Source organism: Corapipo altera, unplaced genomic scaffold (genome assembly GCF_003945725.1).
Source record: "Corapipo altera isolate COAL_440 unplaced genomic scaffold, ASM394572v1 2b, whole genome shotgun sequence".
Taxonomy (NCBI): domain Eukaryota; kingdom Metazoa; phylum Chordata; class Aves; order Passeriformes; family Pipridae; genus Corapipo; species Corapipo altera.
This window is the reverse complement of record NW_020884874.1, coordinates 32,174,905-32,193,944: the sequence shown is the minus strand read 5'-3', so window position 1 is coordinate 32,193,944 and position 19,040 is coordinate 32,174,905. Positions and strand designations below refer to the sequence as shown.

Here is a 19,040-nt window from a genome sequence, read left to right as displayed (position 1 = left end):
AATAATAACTTGTTACTGGTCTACCACATTTTCTTAGGGAGCTAAAAGACTCAGTCACCACAATCAGCCTTTAAAACTAAACAAAGTTCAGAAAAGCTCTTCTCTTTCAAACTGTAGTGCACCTCACATGCCTCACAGAAATGATGGTGCATTTTTGTCTTCCGCCCATGAATGTAAAGTGTGCAAACCAGAACTTTTGCAAGAGAATTTGTGGAACTGTGCTATGCAGATACATCTTGGTAACAGTGTGACCCATTTACAAAGGTTAGATGCTGCCTCTCACAAAGCTACAGCATGTATAATGTAAGACAGAAAATAGCCCATGTATAGAGAATTATATGTAATCAAACGTAGATTTAGTCTTCTCCGTGTTCAGAAATTTTCACTTCATACCTTGCTCAGAATTCTTTGGATTTGCATTCTGAGCTTCTGTTTCAGGGGGGAAATGTATTCAGTTTGATCTAATGCAATGGCTATTTTAACTTAAAAACTGTTTTAAATAAACTTTCACTTCACCACGAAGGAACTGATTCATCCTGTCATCATCAATTCAGCTGTTATTTCACATTTTAATTTATGTGTATCTTGCTTTTGACTTAGCAAATCTTTTGAATAATTTTCTTTATCTGAAATTCATAAAATGATACATGCCCAGAAAACATTTGGCTTCAGTACATTACATGTGCCAGTTAAAAATGCTCTTCCAGGGTAATTATGACCTTAATTAGATAAACAGTGTTCTTATTCTGATATCTGAGATATTTTGTTCTATCAAACCTCAGATTATGAGGCCTCCATTTAAAAATTTATGGAATTACATTATATAGCTATCTTAGTCTTTAATTAAAAAAAAAAACAAACAAAAACCAAAACCAATTGTTTCTTAGCTTTCCAGTTATATATACCTCAAAATTATAAGCCTGCAGGCCTTGAAATATCTAACTTTATATCAGCTGTGGACCTAGATCTACCAGAGAGAGAAATCATTATGTCATCTGCCTCAAAGGTGCTGATAGATTGGACAGTAAAGGAAATCCAGCAAAACAGATTGGCAGAGAATTGTTAAAGTGGCAAGAAACATATTCAGCAGATTTGTGTCACAGCATAGCTCCACATGGTCTTCAGTATTTGCTGTGCATATCTATAATATGTACATGCTTTGGCTTTGCTTAGTGTTGCAGAAACAAAGTTGCTTGTATCTGAAATGTTTCACAACTTTTATCCCATCCGATTCAGCTGATATACTATACACATCATTTACCAGTTTGAGGCCTCTTACTGTATTTTGGCATTTGAGTATGATTTGGAGTTTTTAATTTTTCATATTTGCAATAGTATTTGAGTCATGTTCCCAGTAAGCATTTTTGTGAACTGGAGCCTCTACTCTCATGTTACTCAGCAAGCTCAGGTCTGAGTCTGCTCAGTGAATGATGATTTCACTCTGTCCTGAAATAACAGCATTCTGAGTTGAGGGGTTTATACATACATATATATGTATATATAATTAAACATTTAATACATCTAAGGGAGGATTGTAAATTACTATTATGTATTTTTTAAGTAGGCCTAGTTAATTTCTCCATGTGTATGTGTTCAGACACTGTAGTGACTCTGTAGGATTCTTGTGTGACTCTGGGATATTTTAAATGGCGTTTCTCTTTTCCAGCTAACTAACAGTTTTGTAGAAGGAATGACAGACTATTTTTGGCAGTCATTATGGGCCATATGTTTTTGCCTGGCAAAATTGGCTGTAGTGTATTTTGTTGTGTCAGGGACTTAGAGGTGTTTGCTATTTGGCTGTGAGATAGATAGCAAAAGTAGATGTTGGAAAAAAACCAAACAAGGGTGAGAAGAGTTTTGAAAAACTCAATAGGGAGAAAATTATCTTTTGATATATGGTAAATCTTTAAGCTTACCTACAGGAACTTGTTTTTTTTTTAACTAATTCAGAAGAAAAGCTGAGTATGCGTTTCTGTGACACAATTATAAATTTCTTTGGCAACTCATCATTTTATAGTTCTCTTTTGATGTAAGGAGTTAAATTTTCCTTCCAGGGAGCAAACAGATAAGATAGTTTTACTAAAGCTTCTGGTAATTTTTAGGATCTTTAACTAATCTTTATATTACATCTGTAGCAGATGTAATTTTGGCAAATGAATTTACGCTGGACCTGTCAGGGTAAATTCCAAGTTGCTGCAGAAGTGCTGTATGTTTTCGAACAGTACACATTTTTTAAAAGGTAAGGAGCTGAGGATGTTTTCAGATTGTTTCAGGTTTGGGCATGGAACAGCTGTGGCTGAGGCAGGGGCTGTGACCTTGGTCGCCCTGGGCAGAGTATGGAGCCCCCAGCAAAGCCAGGCAGGGACAGCTGGGGCTGGTGGTGCCTGCAGTGTCCTCCCTGGTAGTATCTCTTCAGGCTATTCTGTAGAGCAAAAACGTTCTCCTAAGCCTGCTGTGCCACTACTGTAGTTTTACTGGTGAGGAGAGAAGACTTGAGGGAGAAGAGATGGTACTCACGATTTAAAAGGAGTAGGTTGAGGTTAGCGTTCCAAGGTGAAGGACAGGGACAAGACTTTCCCAGAACATCAAATCTTATTTTTCTGCTAGTAGAGAACTATTTATCAGTAAAATTGGTAAACTGGAAAGATACTTAAGGAAAAAAAGGTGCTGCAGCATATAACCCTAAAATGAAGTGCTCTGTGAAGAAATACAATTTTGTTTGCACATTGTGCATTTTAAAACAAATCAGGACATGATTGTAATGATACTGGGATCCCCTCAAATGGGATGAGTAAAAGCAAAGAATCCGGAATATTCAAAAGCTGACATTAGACCTGTAAACACCAAGGGAATAAGCCCTTATGATTTTGTGCTCCAGAGTAGCTGGCTTCATCCTCTCCCTTCAAGCAGTGCACATGGCTATACAGCATACAACCATGTACTAGTTGTACAGCCCACTGTCCTAGGCTGTAACGATGTTTATTCCTTTGAGTTTAGGCTTGTTTTTATTTGTAGTAGCTCTTGTAGAAATAAAGTGAAACCAAAGATTTTCATATCAGTCGGTGAGTATGTAGATATGTTTTCTCTGGGAGTTCTTTTTTTTGTATGTGGAACTAATCTGTTTCTACGTAGTCATTCTGATGGTATAGATACCATTTCAATACATATTATAATGTGGATTTTATAAATTTTTTACACTTTTTTTTTTGTCCTATACTGAGCATTTAGTAAACTTCATGACTTTAGTTAAGTGTAACAGCTGCCGTATTTATTATACATTTCTTTGTCTGGATCTCAGCTGTCCAACAACTTTTCTAATATTTAGCAGAATGTAGATACTATAAGAAAATCATGTTAAATTTCCTGTGGAGCTGCAAATCAGCATAACTGTTAAAACAGTGGAATTTCCCTACTGCAGTCTTCACCTTGTTGGTTCCTTTTATGGCCTTGAAGTTATTACAGTAGTCCCACTTGAGATTCTCTGATCCTCTTGCGTATTTCATTGAACTCATGCAGTCTTTGCAAAAATACTGGCCCATTCTTCCACAGGACAGGGGTAATTTAACAGCTGCAAGAGTATACATTTTATTTTTAAATGTGGTACTTCTTATAAATACAGAAAGCTGTAGCATAGAGCTTGAAATATGTGGAAATGAAAGACTCTTATCCATGTCCAAGCACATTAAAGAGCAGTATGCATCTATTTAAAATGAAAAATGAATTTAGGTTGATTTTGTATCAAGGAAGTTCATGGCAGCTTTGTGCTGACTTAAGCAACCAGTAAATCAGGGCAAAAATAGCTAGGAAAATAGCATTTTTTAAGAGACTTATAAAGGAAATGCCAACATAATTGTAGTATTGGGTTAGCTAGCAATGCATTCCTCCAACTTTAAAGAGAATAGTAAAAGTGAGTGAATTAATCACAGGAAATAATTTACTGGACAAATTTAACGTGTGTCTTGGATTAAGAGGCATACTTCCTAGAACAAAATTAGGTTACTCTGAGAATTGCTGAGTTTAAAAATTGTCTCACTGCAATACAAGAAAGCAACTGCATGTGCATGCACAGCTCTGGAGGCAAAGAAGAGACTAGAGCTGAACTCTTGTCTTTTTTATTTGCCTCTATTCTTGGTTTGGATTAGTTGGTAGCATTTTACTCGGTTAGATTTACTCAGTCTTACATTCTGTTGGAGTACATGTATGGACATATAAACCCAGGACATCTACAGAAGAGCACCGTAATCGTTCAGAAGAAGGGACTGTTAAACCCCATGTATTATTGTCTACAGCAGTGACCATAAGCAGAGAGACCCTTCTGAAGAAAGACAATAGGGCAAGCATAGATGATATTGCTCCCTGATGTTCTTCCAGCTATCTTTAACTCAAATGACAGGAGCTTTAAAATGTATTTTCTTAAGAATAAGTAAAAAAAACCAAAACATGTGATGGTATCTGTTATTTTTTACCTTCTTTGCAGTCATAAGTTCCTCTATGGCTCAGCATATGACTGAAAGATGTTGCTTTTCTAAGCTCAAAACCTACACATAAAATATTTATTTCCTACTAGTGTATATCATTCTTTTGTTTCCAGTAGAGAGATTACTGAGCTGCCTAAAACTACCTATTTCTTTTTTCCCCTTGAGCCAAATTTATACATTGTGCATCTCCCACTTCTCTGGCAGAGTTTTCCAGAAAGGTCTGCTGCTAGTATTGTGGGCAAACAGAGCATTTTTGCCACTTTTGAACATAGCTCATATAAATTTGATATGACACCTCCTAAATCTTGTGATGGAAGTGAGTGCCCGATCCCTACTCACCCTTTCCATGCTGCTCATGACTTTGTAGGAAACAGTCATTGGGTACATATGTAGCATTTATGGAGAATTCTGTCTCAATTTCCCTGAACAATAGTTTGAATAAAAGCCAATCTTGACTTTTATTTAAAAAGTAAATAAAACCATCAGAAATCTCAATCTTGAAATTTGAGTTAATGATTGAGGAACATTTTTGTATGATATTCATTTGGTATTATCTATCACTAAAGATTTTTCCCGGAGAGAGTTTATTCCTTGCTAAAGGAGAGAAATAACCTCACCAAGGATGGGGTTTTATAGACATTGTTTATGTTAGATTACTACTTTGCTCTTTATGTGTGACTACATCATAAAATCATTCGTTAGGTGAAGGTAATTTACAAATGATCAGAAGCAACCAAATTACTCTGGCTTAATGAGTTGCCACTTATTGCCTGTGTAGGCTCTTTTTCTGCTGCGGCTGTGAAGTTGGCTTACATTAATGTACATTAATTTTATTTCACAAATGCAATGATCAAGGAGGTCTAATGCTTCCAGTTATTATGGCTCAGCAGTGAGTGGTAACTCATTAAGTCATGGTTAACTTCATTGCATATACCTGTCAGTCGGGACTTGGTGCAAAATATACAGCAGGGCATTTTGCCCGGAAAATGTCATACCAGTGCATCGATATCTGCAATGACAACCCACTCATCTTGAGGTAGTGTTCAAGCTGTTGATTTTCAGCCATACAGGCTGAAATGTGTGAAATCATTTGTCTCTGAGACACTATCTTGCTCCTTCTGTAGACAGCAGAGGTTCTGTAATTGGATTTCCCTCTTTAAAGAAGAAGGGAGTTGTTGGCAGGATGTTTAGTGCAAGGGCATCAAGACTCAGGATCCTGCTATCTCAACTTGGCTCCAATTTGTTGGAATTTGGCAACTTTTTGAAGAAATGACATCTGTTAAAGAGTTTTCTTGGAGGGAGCTGAGGATATTTTTGCTAATTGATGAAAAGGATACATGAATTGCTATGGGACTGGTTATTCTATTGATGGTGAGATTTTATCACATATTGATGTCAGGAAAAAATTAGGCAAGCCAGTTGGCCAGAATTTTGTGACAGTGACAGCCTCCAAAGTGGGACTTGATGTAGTGGAAGTAGGGTAGAAATTAAAGTGGAGCTGACTGAACCAACCTGCTCTCCAGTGCTCTGGGGAGCAAAAGGTGTTGAACGGGAAGGTCTCCTATTCCAGTGCAAAACTTAGATCTGTGAAGAAAGGGACTGTACCAGTTCCAGGCTGCTTAAGTTGCTGTGGAAAGACAAAGTTCGAAGAACTTCGTACAAAGTTGTTTAACCCTTTGATTGGACTTTCATTAACATGCTGACTGGCTGTGTAATACAAACCAATTACAAGTTAATACAATTCTGAGCTATTCCTTTCCTCTCCTGACCTCATCTCTCAGAGTCTCCCCAACTCATCTTTTTCTGGTTTTTGTTCCGCTTTAGTCTTTTGCTTTACTTCTTTCCCATTTTTCAGTTCCCTTGGCACACTGAAAAGAAGAAAATAACAATAAAAAGTTGTGGAACAAGGTGTAGTGCCATCCCATTATCTTGTGTTCTGCTGCTAGTTTCTCACACTGCGTATGTCCTGCAGTTGCATTTCTACAATTTAGGTTGTAGAAATTCGGGCAGCAACTGATATTCACTGGTAGTTTATAAAGTGTCTACAAATGCATCTAAAGCTAATTAAATATAAAGATTAAAATACTAGAACAATATCTTGTATGATTGAAGATGGAAGAGTCCCAGGGATCCGAAAAATATGTTTTATATGGTTTTATTTTATTTATTGAAATAAAAAAAGTACTTGAAAACAGCTACCTTCAGCCTGTGCCTTGAGAGGTGATGCACAGTTGTATGGTAACAGAGGGACTTCCAGAACAGTTCCACAATACTTTACTAGAGGGACAAGAATTTTATGTTCTCTGGATTTCTACCTTCTCCTTTCTGTGTGTTTTCCTGTTTTTAATTGGTACTAAGTTGGTCAGCTGTACTGAATAAATTATTAATCACAGTTTATGAGACAAATTTAATACTGAAAAGCAAAGGATGATAATTTCAAGTGTGAAATAGTCTAGATGTAGGTTTTTGACCCGAGAAGAGTTGTATTCTCAAGTCCCGTGCTGAGTCAAAGGATCTGATCACCACAGACACTGTCACAAGACTTTTTTTTTTTCCCATTCTTAGGAAAATACATTTCAAAGGTCTTTTTATCTAACCTCAGTAGGGAAGGGGCTTTTAAAAATAGAAGAAGTTTCACATATTTCACACTGTCTTTGGGTTAAACTTTGGTGACATTCTTTGTTTTGTCTGTAGGAAGAATGGAGATAAGATCTTAGGCAATAAGATCTTAAGTTTAAATATGTGCATTCTTTTGCCACAGATAATAAGTTGTATGTTATAGCTTTTTTTGTGTGTGTGTGTGATTCATTAGTTTAGGAAGAAAATGAGTTGGCTATTTTATGTCAAAACTAAAAAGGAAATCTGTGTTTTGCATGTAGCAATGTAAAGACATCTACAACTTTAAAAGGATGTGTTAAATGGTATTAGTATCTGGCCTTATCCCTTAAAGATTAGCCAGATCGGAACTGAAGACATGAAGTTGCAAATACCTGCAACACTGGCTGCTGAGCAAAACAGTGGTAGCATTCTCAGCCATAGTCAAATGTTCTTAAAGTATCTTGACACCTTTGGAGTTGCCAGGCAGACTATATGTTTGAAAAAGCATAGAATTCCAGTTTTCAGTTTTAAAACTAGTTATTTCTTTAAACTGAATAAATACTTTTGAGCTTATGCTTCTGTCAGTCAACAAAAATGCAAAGGATTCACATCTTCAGCTAAAACACTGCAGTGGGAATGGGAAATAAATCTTTAAAAAGACTGGTTGTTGCAATCAATACCCAAGCAGTTTAGGTGACAGGTACCCACTATCTAATTGATATAAATGTTTTTTTTGTTTTGCATTGTGTTTTGCTAATTCCTTTGCTTCCTGCCTGTGAAGGTGTTGGTCGAAGCATTCCACTGGAGACGTGTCTACTGTTCGTACAATCTCCATGACTGATATGGATGTAATGAGGCTTTTTCTGTTTCGTAGTTCGTGTAGTCATTCCCCTGACCATGGGCTCAGTGAGCACATTCAGACTCCTTATGAAAAACAGTTCTGCCAGCTGAATGGCAGGAAGCTTATGAGTTTGTTTACTGGGCTTCTCTGGATATATAAACCAGTTGCTGCAGCTCTAAAAATGATATGACTGGTGCAGTAGTGATTTTCTGCACTGAAGGTGGATGCTGACAGGAATTATGTACTGCAGATATTTTAGTGAATTCTGAAAAGACTGTGCTGTAATGCAACACTCTCAAACACAGAATTCTGTGATTCTGATGTCTTCTAGCATGTGATTTTCTCTCCGTCATTACTTTTGTAGAATTATATCAGTGGGAAACCAGTTTATATGACTGTGCTTTGCCTTGTAACAAGGAATTGTTTTCCCTTGTATAATTTAATATATTTTGGCTCTAGAGCATACCTCAGTTTCCTGCATTTATTTGATATATGCGTTGGGGAGGAGCACGAGGGGTACAGGAAGCACATGTGCTGCAAAGGTTAGGACTGAACTGAAAATCTTTTGTGCCAGTTAGCAGCTACTTAGGCAGCTGTCTAGTGGGATTTCTTCCGATTCTAAATGTTCTCTGTAATTGCTAATACTGCCAAGGGGAAACTAATGTTTTTTATTTAGTGATCACTAACTATTCTGTGATGAGTTTAAAAATGCTACGAGGGAGTATTAATAGCTTTTCTCTGAAAATAGTACATGCTTCCTGAAATTGAAAAGTAAGCCTCTCGTAGTCACTCTAGTACAAACACATCATGAGAAATTCTCACTTAAAAAGCTCTTTTGCTCTTGTTCAGTGTTTGTCAGGTTCAACTCCAGCCATGGCTTCCCGGTGGAGGTTGGTTCGGATGCCAGCATCCTCCAGCTGAAGGAGGCAGTTGCCCAGCGACAGGGAGTTCCAGCTGACCAGCTGCGGGTGATTTTTGCAGGGAGGGAGCTCAGCAATGACTTGACACTGCAGGTAAGAATCCCTTGGTAGCTTCTTTCCTGGACTGCTGCCAGCTACACTGCCTCTGCCTCTAATGCTGCCAATCTGATGTTCATGCCTGAGATCTAATAGAATAAATAGTGCCTGGGGATTCCTTGAACTTTACTCCACACTGCTTCATTAATTCTGACCTTCTTAATTATGCATTAAAACAGCAAGCAGGAAGGGTAGGGAAAGAGAGAGAATATGGGAGAGAGAGCATGAGAGAGAGAGCTGTGCCTAGTGAATAAATGTTTACTGACTACAGAAGCAAACCATGCACAATTTCTGTGTCTGTTCAATTTCTATCTTACTTATTCCATTTGAATCTTAATGAAGAAGGATGTGAATAAATTGCTCTAAATCAAGCTGCACAGTCATCACATTTGATAGAATTTGTAACCCAATTGTGACCCCTGGAGGATAGCTACAGGGCTGCTGCTGCTCCATGTGCTGCTGTGTCTGCACAGGTGTGTGCTGCTGGAGGGGTGGTTCCAGATCAGAAAGCCCACAGAAGTGTATTCCAAACCACTGAACTCATAAACGAGTAAAGCTGAAAGAGGAGCAGAGAGCACAGAAGAGCAGCTGTAAGTAGGTGTCTTAAATTCAGCTTCTGAAAGTTAGGGAACTGTTCTCTTCAATAAATGCAAAGGGCTGTTCATCTGTGGTGAGCAGTAGTAAGCATTGAAAGACAGGTTCAACTTGCTCTTCTCTATCTCCACCAGTGCAGCTGCAGTTGCTTTATAAATATTTTTGTTTATCCTGTATGTGCATTTGGCAGTTCACTCCCATAGGCAGGGTTTAGCATAAGATCACACATTTAAGACAATTGGGGAACTTGAGGAAACCTACTGGCATTTCAACTGAGTGCAAATACTGATTTAATGAAATCGCTGTCCTTCTGCAGTGGTATCAAAGAGCTGCAGATGCAATCTGTAGTAGTACCGGTGATTGTATAAGAGATCTCTCACTGGCAGAAATATTCAGATTAATTGGCACTCATACTTCAGATGTATTGTATTACATCAGTGTGCTTCACTTATATGTGAAAACACATATACAAGAGTGTAAGAATAAAATAAAAAAATCATGTGCATTGTAGAAGTTGTCAGTTGCCAGTTGCTAGATTTGGGTGTCTGTGTTGTTCTGTCAGAAGCTTCTGAATCACTTGGCTTTTCCTGGGAAGCTGTAGATGTTGGTATTACTACCATTTTATGTCAGCATGAAACCCAGATTTTCAACCCAGTTTGACACTTGCAACCATGTTTGTTGTGGGCTACAACATACAGTCTGTTGCCAGGGTAAATTAAAAATTGCGTTCCAGATATACAGACCTGCTGATTGCTTAATTTCATTGGAATGTCGGAATTACCATGTGTAGTCAAGACTTTCTGTTATTTAGTAAACTGGATGTAGACATTATTGCTTTGACTCTTGCCTTCTAAAGCAGATAGGAAGTTCAAAAGCTGTTTCAGGTGTTATAATCCATACTTCTGTGTTTAGGTTTCTTAAATATTGCAATGATTAATATCATCAGCAGTGTATCAACTACATTTTTATTCTTGATATTTGATTAGGTGTATTCTACTTTGCTTCCGTGTTTGCATTTTTTTCTGTCATATATTAGTGTATGTAAATTTATTTATTTTTGAAATTTGTCAGCACAAGAAGATGAGCTGAGTATTTGATGTGTTTGGGTTCCTATGGCAGGCTATTTGGTTTTTTTGCATAAGAAGCTGAATGCTAATAAAGCTTGGGTACTAGTGAAATACTAACTGCTGGCATTTATGTTGCATCTATAATTTCAGAGTTAATATCACATATGAGCAAATTAACTAGCGCTTGTTTTCTAGACCTATGGATTTGCATCAGAACAAGAAAAATATAATATTAGTTTGTACTCAACTGATACTTTAAAGTTTTTTTGTTATATGATAACACAGACTTTCTATTAGGACCATTTGGTACTTCTGTTTTTCATAACTTACTTTTGAACTTTTTTTACCCAAAATACTGTGGAAGACTAGAGGTCAGGAAGGAGAACTGATGGTATTACAGATAATGAGATTATAGAGGACCTGGGAAAAGCTGCAATAATTGCATGAGTATGGGGCAGGAATATAGGAAATACTCCAGGATAGCAAACTTTACTGGTTTCACAGCTCACACAACAACTAGATTTGGCTTGACAGCTACTTCAGTATCTCAGGTAGCTGATACGAAACATAACTGAGAATGTGAAAGCTGTGGTTGTTTTCCTGTTTGGAGAGAAGGAAAAATCTTTCCTGGTAGCTGAAACTTGTGAAAAAGAAATGAAGCTTTGGAATGGACAGAAATTAAAGAGAAGTTATTATAAGAAAGAAAGTGCCAAGCTGAGATCTTAAAAAAGTAATTTGATATCAAGAACAACAATAAAATATTGTAGGAAGGATAGAAGTGAAATATGTGGGGAGACATTTAATTTGGTACTGCAGATAAGTATTTTGTCCTTGACAAAAGAGAGGAAGATTAGACACCGATTCAACTGTGCACAGAGGAGATCAGTATCTAAGCTAATGACTAAGGCACACGTCATAAAATTAGAGCCATGTTAAGGAAATATTGGTAATGACTGGATGAAGAATGGAACCTGCAAATTTGAATCTCATAAGAAGGAATTAGAGCAATAAGCTGCTTCCTAAAAGTGTAGCAAATGGTGTAATTTTAAGGGTGCTAAACATTTCAATGATGAAGAGTTCCCTACTGATTACAGTTCACTTTGGAATGAGTGGAAGTAATTCATTAATATAGACCGAAAAATAGAAATCCTTTCAGAAGGCTGTCATGAGTATGGGAGAACAGTGGTGAGATCTTCTTGGAGCAATAATAGTGAAAGTAGAACAGAACCATAACAGCGTCACCAACAGAATAAACAGGAGGTATCTGCATATCAGGAACATTGAAGTGTCCTCACGGGGGGACTGCTTACAAAATTGTCATTGCCTCCAAGAACGGGAAAATTAGTTAGCAAAGCTTCTGAAAGCCAAATAGGTAATATGTATTATTACACAGTTTTGCTCAATGCAAACAATTTGAAATTTACTACTGGTGATAGCAGCAGCGTTACATTAGTACAGACTTCCCATTTCTTGAAGAACTCAAAATCCCTTTGTGTGAGGAAGCTCTTCGCAAAGAGTTTGCAAGAGAGATTTCCTGCCTTGCAGAGCTTACAGTGTAAATGAGTAAAGCAGACAAATGATGTGATGGGAATCAGTAGCTTAGTTTGTCCATAGTCAATAGCAAAACAGGGACAGTCTTCTATTTCCCAGTCTTGTACCATTACAGTGTGTCCTCTATGAGGTAAATCTAGAAACAGAGATTTCTTTAAAACAGAGAAAGACTAAACATGATTAGTACAAGGACTTGTTAGCTTTAGGGCAGTGCTCCACTGAGACAGCTTCTGAGTCAATGTTAGCTGGAATTTGACTGCAGCATAGGCTCAAGGTTTGGAGCATAGGTTTCACGTGAATTTGCATGTAACTGCATCCATCCATATAGGTGCTTGCCTACAATAATTTATACATACATTCAAGAAACAAACAAACATGACTAGAACTTATTGTTGAACACTTTGTGAGCTCACAAGCTTAACTGAAAATGAGTAAAAAGGAATGGCACAACTGGAGTAGCAGTACAGATAATCATCTATACGGAGAAAGGAAGAGAAGTGGTAAGAAGAAATGGTGCTGTTTTTTAGCAGGAACGGGTGTTTGAACAATGCCACATTGCATTTCATCAAAGAAGGACCTTGTGTACTTAAACGCGTGGCAACTTTCTTACTTTAAGTACAGCTCAGTACAGCAGAGCTTCCAGCAGTTCTTATATTTCCCTGGTTCATTTTACTGAAGGTTCAAAGAAGAAACCAGGTGACACAGTGCAAAATGTGTCCCTAACCAGCAAAAAAACCTCAATGTTTAGTTATAAACCACTGAGCACTAAGATTGGATTGGGTCTTTTGACAAACACAAGTACTGCCTCGTGTTACAGTCTACAGTTTTATATATGGGATACCAAATCACTCACAGAAACAACTTTGATGTTCAGCAGTTTTGTGGGTTAGGGAATACAGTTGAGCCACCATTTGCATACTTAAATGCTGTTTGTGGTGATTTGCTTACAGACATACTGACTGAATCAATCATCACATGTGAAATCTAAAGAGAGAAAATGATTTTATTTTTGTGCATGTAAATCAGTATTTTTGGTCAATATTTGATCGACCTGTGGATCTTTTCTTCTTTTTAAAGCTGGAAGAGATGTGTATTATACTTCTTCAAAATAGGAAAAGCTAGCTGAATAATTCTTAGATATATTATAGTAACAGAGGAAATCTAGAGATGCCACATCTGTGGTGCTGGCTAATGTGGATTTGGCTAAATGAGGGGCTAACAGTTCTTACCACTGTTGTTTCTTTTGATGGCTGCAGACTCACTGTGACAACAGAGAGCTGTTGGAAAATTTTTTTTCAAGACTTGTGATGGGCCTCATGGTATTATATGCCCATAATAAATGGGGAAAGTACTGTGTAGCCATGTTTAGTGTTATATTAAGTCAGGGCTAGCTCAGGTCTACAGATTTTCCGTATCTCTTGAAAAGGATATATGTTGGCAGATCAAAAGCTAAATGCATTAATAGATTTGTCCTTCAAGCCTGATAACACATTTCCATTCTGACTTTAAATGCTTTTCTCTTCTATTCTTTTTATGCTATATTTTTCCTGGAAGTAGAAGACTACAAAAAATATTTAACTATAGCTAAATGAGGGATAAATTATCTTCAAGTAGTTTAATAACTGCGAAATGTGAATGGGCCATGTTTGAGGGGGCTGCAGATTCTATTATGGCCTTGAAGTTTGCTGGTTCCTTCTCTGTTCTTCTGACATTTCTTAGTGTGTTTTAGTTGGCCAGCTAATGATTGAGGAGGAAGTGTGGCAAATTTTCTGCAGTGTGCAGTCTGTACAGATTTGTATTTAATTTCTCCATGTATCTGGGTTTTGGCACCTAGATGAATTCTGTGTTGTCTGCTCAGTCTGGTTCATGGTTCCCTGGCATAGGGTTTCTGGTGCCAGTATTCTTAGAGGAATCTTACTGACTCATAATATTTCTGAATGACCTGTGCTGTCCTTTTAAATTAATTTTCTGATTTCTAAATATGAGTTTCTTTTGTTTTTCCCTTTGCTGACAGTTTCAGTAAGTTAGGAGTCTTATGAGTTTCTATTCCCTCTATGGCTGTTATTAATTTCTTATATGTGAGAATATGTTCAGGCAGCAGATGATTTTTTTTTTTAAACTTCATTTCTCTTAAGCAGTTAAAATTCCTTACATTGAGGTCATTAAGTGAATTTTACAAAATCCATTTTTGAAAGAGCCATTGCTTTGTGTCAGACTGATAGAGAAATTGCAATACTATTTGCACGAAATATGGTAAGTCAATAAGAAACTCCTCTGGCAAACCACTCAAGTTCTTCTCAAGACATACATACCATTTCAGAATGAAATTATCTTGAAAATTGCACTAATATTAGATGGGCTTTTGTTTTCAATCTACATGCTTGCATTAGGCAGGCACTTTTTAAATCATTCTCCCTGATCATGAGTATAACCCAATTCATGTGTTTACAATTTTGTCCATTTTATGATTTGGATCCTTCTTTAGGTCGCAGGAGAGAAAATGTGCAAGGAAAAAAAACTTTAAAAAGCTTCAGTTGTTCAAGTGGTGGCAGTCAGTACTAACTTCTATGAATCTGTAAATAGTGACAGTAGGAGAAAGGTCAGTCCACATCTTTCATTCGTCACCTTTCTAAATTGCTTTGGTGAAAAAATGTTTAGCCTACTGAACACTGTTACCAAAAACTATAATTGAATAAGCAGAAGGTCAGGGGTAGTAGGGACATTTCCTTCCTTCTTCCTTCTTTTTCTTCAAAAGAAAAATATAGTATTTACTCTTCTGGTAGAGTACATTTATAAGGACACTTTGTATTTCCTAATTCATAACTAAAATATTAGGATTTAATTCACACTGTACATACTGAAGATATTGGATTAAGAAATGGGAAATTGGGACAGAGCATCTGGGGGTTATTTTTAACATTGAGAATGTTGTGTCAGGATAATAAAACTGTAAACTTCAGTGTTGGAAAAATATTTTAAATAGCAAATAGCATACCAGATATATCTCCTCAATAAAAAGGTGGAATGAAGTTCCTTGGAATAATTTCTTTGCTTTAGTCTTATTTTTACTTACTTAAATCTGCTTACTTACAGTTCTGATTGCTTGAAATCTCATCTGTAATATGTTTATATTGGTAATTATCAAGGTCACACAACTATTTAATAAACTGTTTTGGGGTTTCTTCTTTTATTTTTGTTTTTCAAGCTTTCTCACTCATTGTAGTTGAAAATATGGGAGGGAAACTTAATCGCTTCATAACTGGTTTCAGTTTTCATCATAGATGAAAATACTCAGTACTCTAGGAGAGGCAGAATTATCCCTGTGAGGCATAGTTTTGATGGGAGAGGGGATGGGGAGATGGGGAGAAGAAATTAAAAGAACACAGTTGTTGCACTGTGACAGCAGAGGCCTAACACCAGTACAGGCTTAAAGGGAAAGACGACAATTATTTTAGGAGTTTTTGAAGCAAAAGTAGTTACATAATTTCTTATGTATCCTTGGAGCAATCCTCGATGACTTTACAATTCCTAGAAGCTTTCTTATGAACTCTAAAAGCCCGTTGGAGAAATGAATGTAAAATGTTTAAAAATAAAAAATCAGTAATAAGGAGAACAATGGAGCAATACAATTTGCTCTCCTCATTTAGACTAAATAAAGCAGCGAAAGTACCTGTTCCACAAATGAATCACTTTCCTCATATACAGAGCAGGTTGTTATTTCATTTTTCCACGTAAAACATTGGCTCCATTGATTTACTGAAAATGAAGCCATTGACTTTCCATGAGCCAGCATTCTCCCTCTCATTCTCTCTTGCTCATTTTGCCTCACACTTATTCTCTCCTTCTCCTTCTCTCTCCCTTTTCTCTTGCACATACACAGTCCTTACTGTCCTGAGGAAGCTTCTTAGCCAGTGCAAAATTATATACCTCCTATCCATAGAGGTATGAATGTGATTCCTATTTCTGCTGAGTCCCGTTTTCAGTGTTTTCTTCACTTGTACTGCTTTTCTTATTATTAGTTTCCCACAGTTCAAGCCACGTTTCCTGCTTTTTCCAGTCAATTCCAGTTCTTTGAAATCCTGTTCCCATCCAACATCTGTTGTGCATTGCAGTGTTAAACCAATTGAGGAAATTAATAGTTCTTTCTAATCTTTCCCTTTCCCAGCCCAAGAAATAATGGGGGGAGAGAATGACAGAACTAAGTTGCCTTGCAGGTCTGCTCTACCTGCCAAAGAGTGAACATTTCCTTCTGCCTATGATTTCTGTCTCTTACTGGGTGATGTGCTTCTGTGCTATCTGTTGACCTCCTTGTTTGCTGATCTCCTTGTGTCTAACTAAGAAGCTGACAGATCTGCAGGAGGCTGTAGAGCTACAGGACAGTGGAGTAGCTACAGGTAGTGGAGGAGGCCTTGTGGGAAACCTATCTCATCTCAGACAGCTGTGTTCCTGGCATGAGAACAGCCAGGTCCTCTTGTGAGATATTGGACTTCATACATGTCTTTCTATCAGTTTGTCTATATATGTGTGACAATGTATAAAAGGTAATTTTTAGGTAATTATTTTAGGTAATTTTGAAAAGGTGTGTAAATGTTGGCAATTTTTTTGGTTACACTTCTCATGAAGAGAGTGAAAAAAAACCCAGTTACTAGTTTTATGGTACAATTAATACAAAAATAGATACAAATAATGAAACATTTTTAAACTTCAAAAAAATTTCTAATACAGTTTTCCCCTATTAACTATTTGACATAAAACATTATGATGAAAACATATAAAAGTTTTATTGTCATATATTTGGTATGCATGATATACCAGAGCTCTGACTTCATGTTTTTTTTCTTATATAGCTCATCTCACATTATCCTATAAAAATATTTTTACTGTATTACCTTGCATCTTTAACATAGCAATCTATTCATTTATATCTTTCAGATATGCAGCGAACTGTGCATACAAAACAAATAAATGTGTGCGAGTGTGTTTAAATAAAGACAATAGTAGCTGCTTTCCTGTTTAACCAATATCACATAACCTTTATTCCTGCCTTATTTTCATTACCCTAGATAGTGATTTGGGGTATTTATTTACTGTTTATCTTACAGCAGTGCATTTATTACTACAGTTTAAGCACATGTAATTTAACGTGTCAGAGCTTCAGGAAAAGAAGAATCAATCCAATTTTAAAGCATCTTAATGTTTCTACTGTCAGGATTTTATGGCAAAAATGTTTCAAAGTCCATAAATGACAGTAAATAAATTAAAATGACCATTGGAAACCTTATTCTTTATAAAAGTGTTCCCTTCTTCTTTATGAATAGTGAAAACTCTAGTGCCTTTCTTCTGACTGTACTAAGATGCTCAGCTTTGTAATATTGGTGTAATTTTTGTTCTGGTCACCAAGTGGTAGTTGAAACTTGTGTTAGTTTTCTAAAAATAATTTTTTTTTTTTTTTTTTTGCTGTCACTATGACAAATACGGGAACTGAGGAAGTGGTACAACGACACAGAACAATAGCAAATGGAAGAGAGGATACTTGTGGAAATATATGCCATGCTGATCTGAACATTTCCAGACTGAGAATCAGAAGTCTTGAAGTATTGTTGGAATTTCAGATAAAAAGGTTTCAGGTAGATCTGAAGGGTTTGACAGAGAGATTATGCTTAATTATATGGCATGCACTAAATGTGAGGAGATTAGATGAGCAACCAAAGAAAAAATTATTATATGGCAGGGTTCATGAAGTATCTGAGGTTGTCCTACCAGTCAGGAAATAGGCAAGAGTTAAAATGAAGGTTGAGATATATTACAGATAACTGCAAGAGCAAGGAAACACAAGGAATTGAATTGTAAAAGCGTATGAATTGACAGCAACCACTGGTAAGCCCATTTTTTTAAAAAAAACAGAATAAATGGGGGAATAGGAAATTTTCGGTGTGTTAATATAGTTTGTGATGTAAGACTATTTGTGGAGAATATAAAGAACTGCATTCAAGGTTTGACACCTAAAATAGCAGAGAAGAACATGTTATCACCTTCAAAAGAGATGTGATTACATTACAGAAATTTACCTTCAGTGGTAGAGCCACTTAGTGGGTCATCAGAATCAAGTGATTCTTTAAGACTACCATCAGATAAGATTAAAGACTTCTACATCACAAAATGTTAATATTTTTAAAAAGTTAATAAGACTAGAAATTTTTTCAGTACATTTTAAAAAAGTTAAAAAAAAATCCAAACTGAAGAGCAGTAATCCATGCAAGTCTATTGTCTGGGAAGCCAATTTAGGAAATACTTCAGCTCGTTTACCTGACTTGAGCTGTGTGGTTAATGCATTACCTACAACAATAAATTGAAACAAAATATTAAACTTGCTCAGCCTACTCAATATTTATTACAATTTTTATTGAAGGCAGATACTGGAAATGTTATCCTATAATCTAACAAGGCAATTGAAAAATTATGTAGTGCAATTCTAAATACATTACTGGAAACAAGATTTGGGTAGGTGAACTGGTAACCATTGATTTGGTGGGGTATATTTTCAACCAGAAATGCTGGTCAAATAAATACTATTCAGCCAAGTAGGCATTTAGCCTTATTATGAATTAGAGCTACGAGTTCTAATTCTGGTTTCAGAAGAGTGGAGAAACTGGATGCAGTAGCACATAACAGTATTAGTTCCTACACTATATTCCTGCATCGATTTTGCACTTGCTTTTCAGAGGACCATTCTGTAAATGCCATCCTTTATCACTGTAGAGGTACAAAAAAGCAGGATCGCCAGAAGTGTCCATTTCCAATGGAATTCATTGCTGATCTCATCTGTTTAAGTGAATGCAAATGAAAGCTCTCTCCTGTTTCTCTGAAGGAGAGCACTGCATGGCGTCAGTCTCCA

General features: G+C 36.6%; 1 protein-coding gene across 4 annotated transcripts in view; it reads left to right on the top strand.

The window, feature by feature from the left end:
- PRKN (parkin RBR E3 ubiquitin protein ligase) overlaps positions 1-19,040 on the top strand; it is a 704,427-nt gene that overhangs the window by 114,536 nt on the left and 570,851 nt on the right. Inside the window, exons 1-2 of one of the 4 annotated variants that reach the window (XM_027634133.1) lie at positions 8,404-8,459; positions 8,767-8,930. In XM_027634133.1, coding sequence (XP_027489934.1) covers positions 8,447-8,459; positions 8,767-8,930 — 177 coding nt within the window. In that variant the 5' untranslated portion in view covers positions 8,404-8,446. Of the gene's footprint in view, positions 1-8,403; positions 8,460-8,670; positions 8,689-8,766; positions 8,931-19,040 lie in introns of those variants that run through there. The other 3 variants (XM_027634130.1, XM_027634132.1, XM_027634131.1) reach the window with 3 other exon arrangements.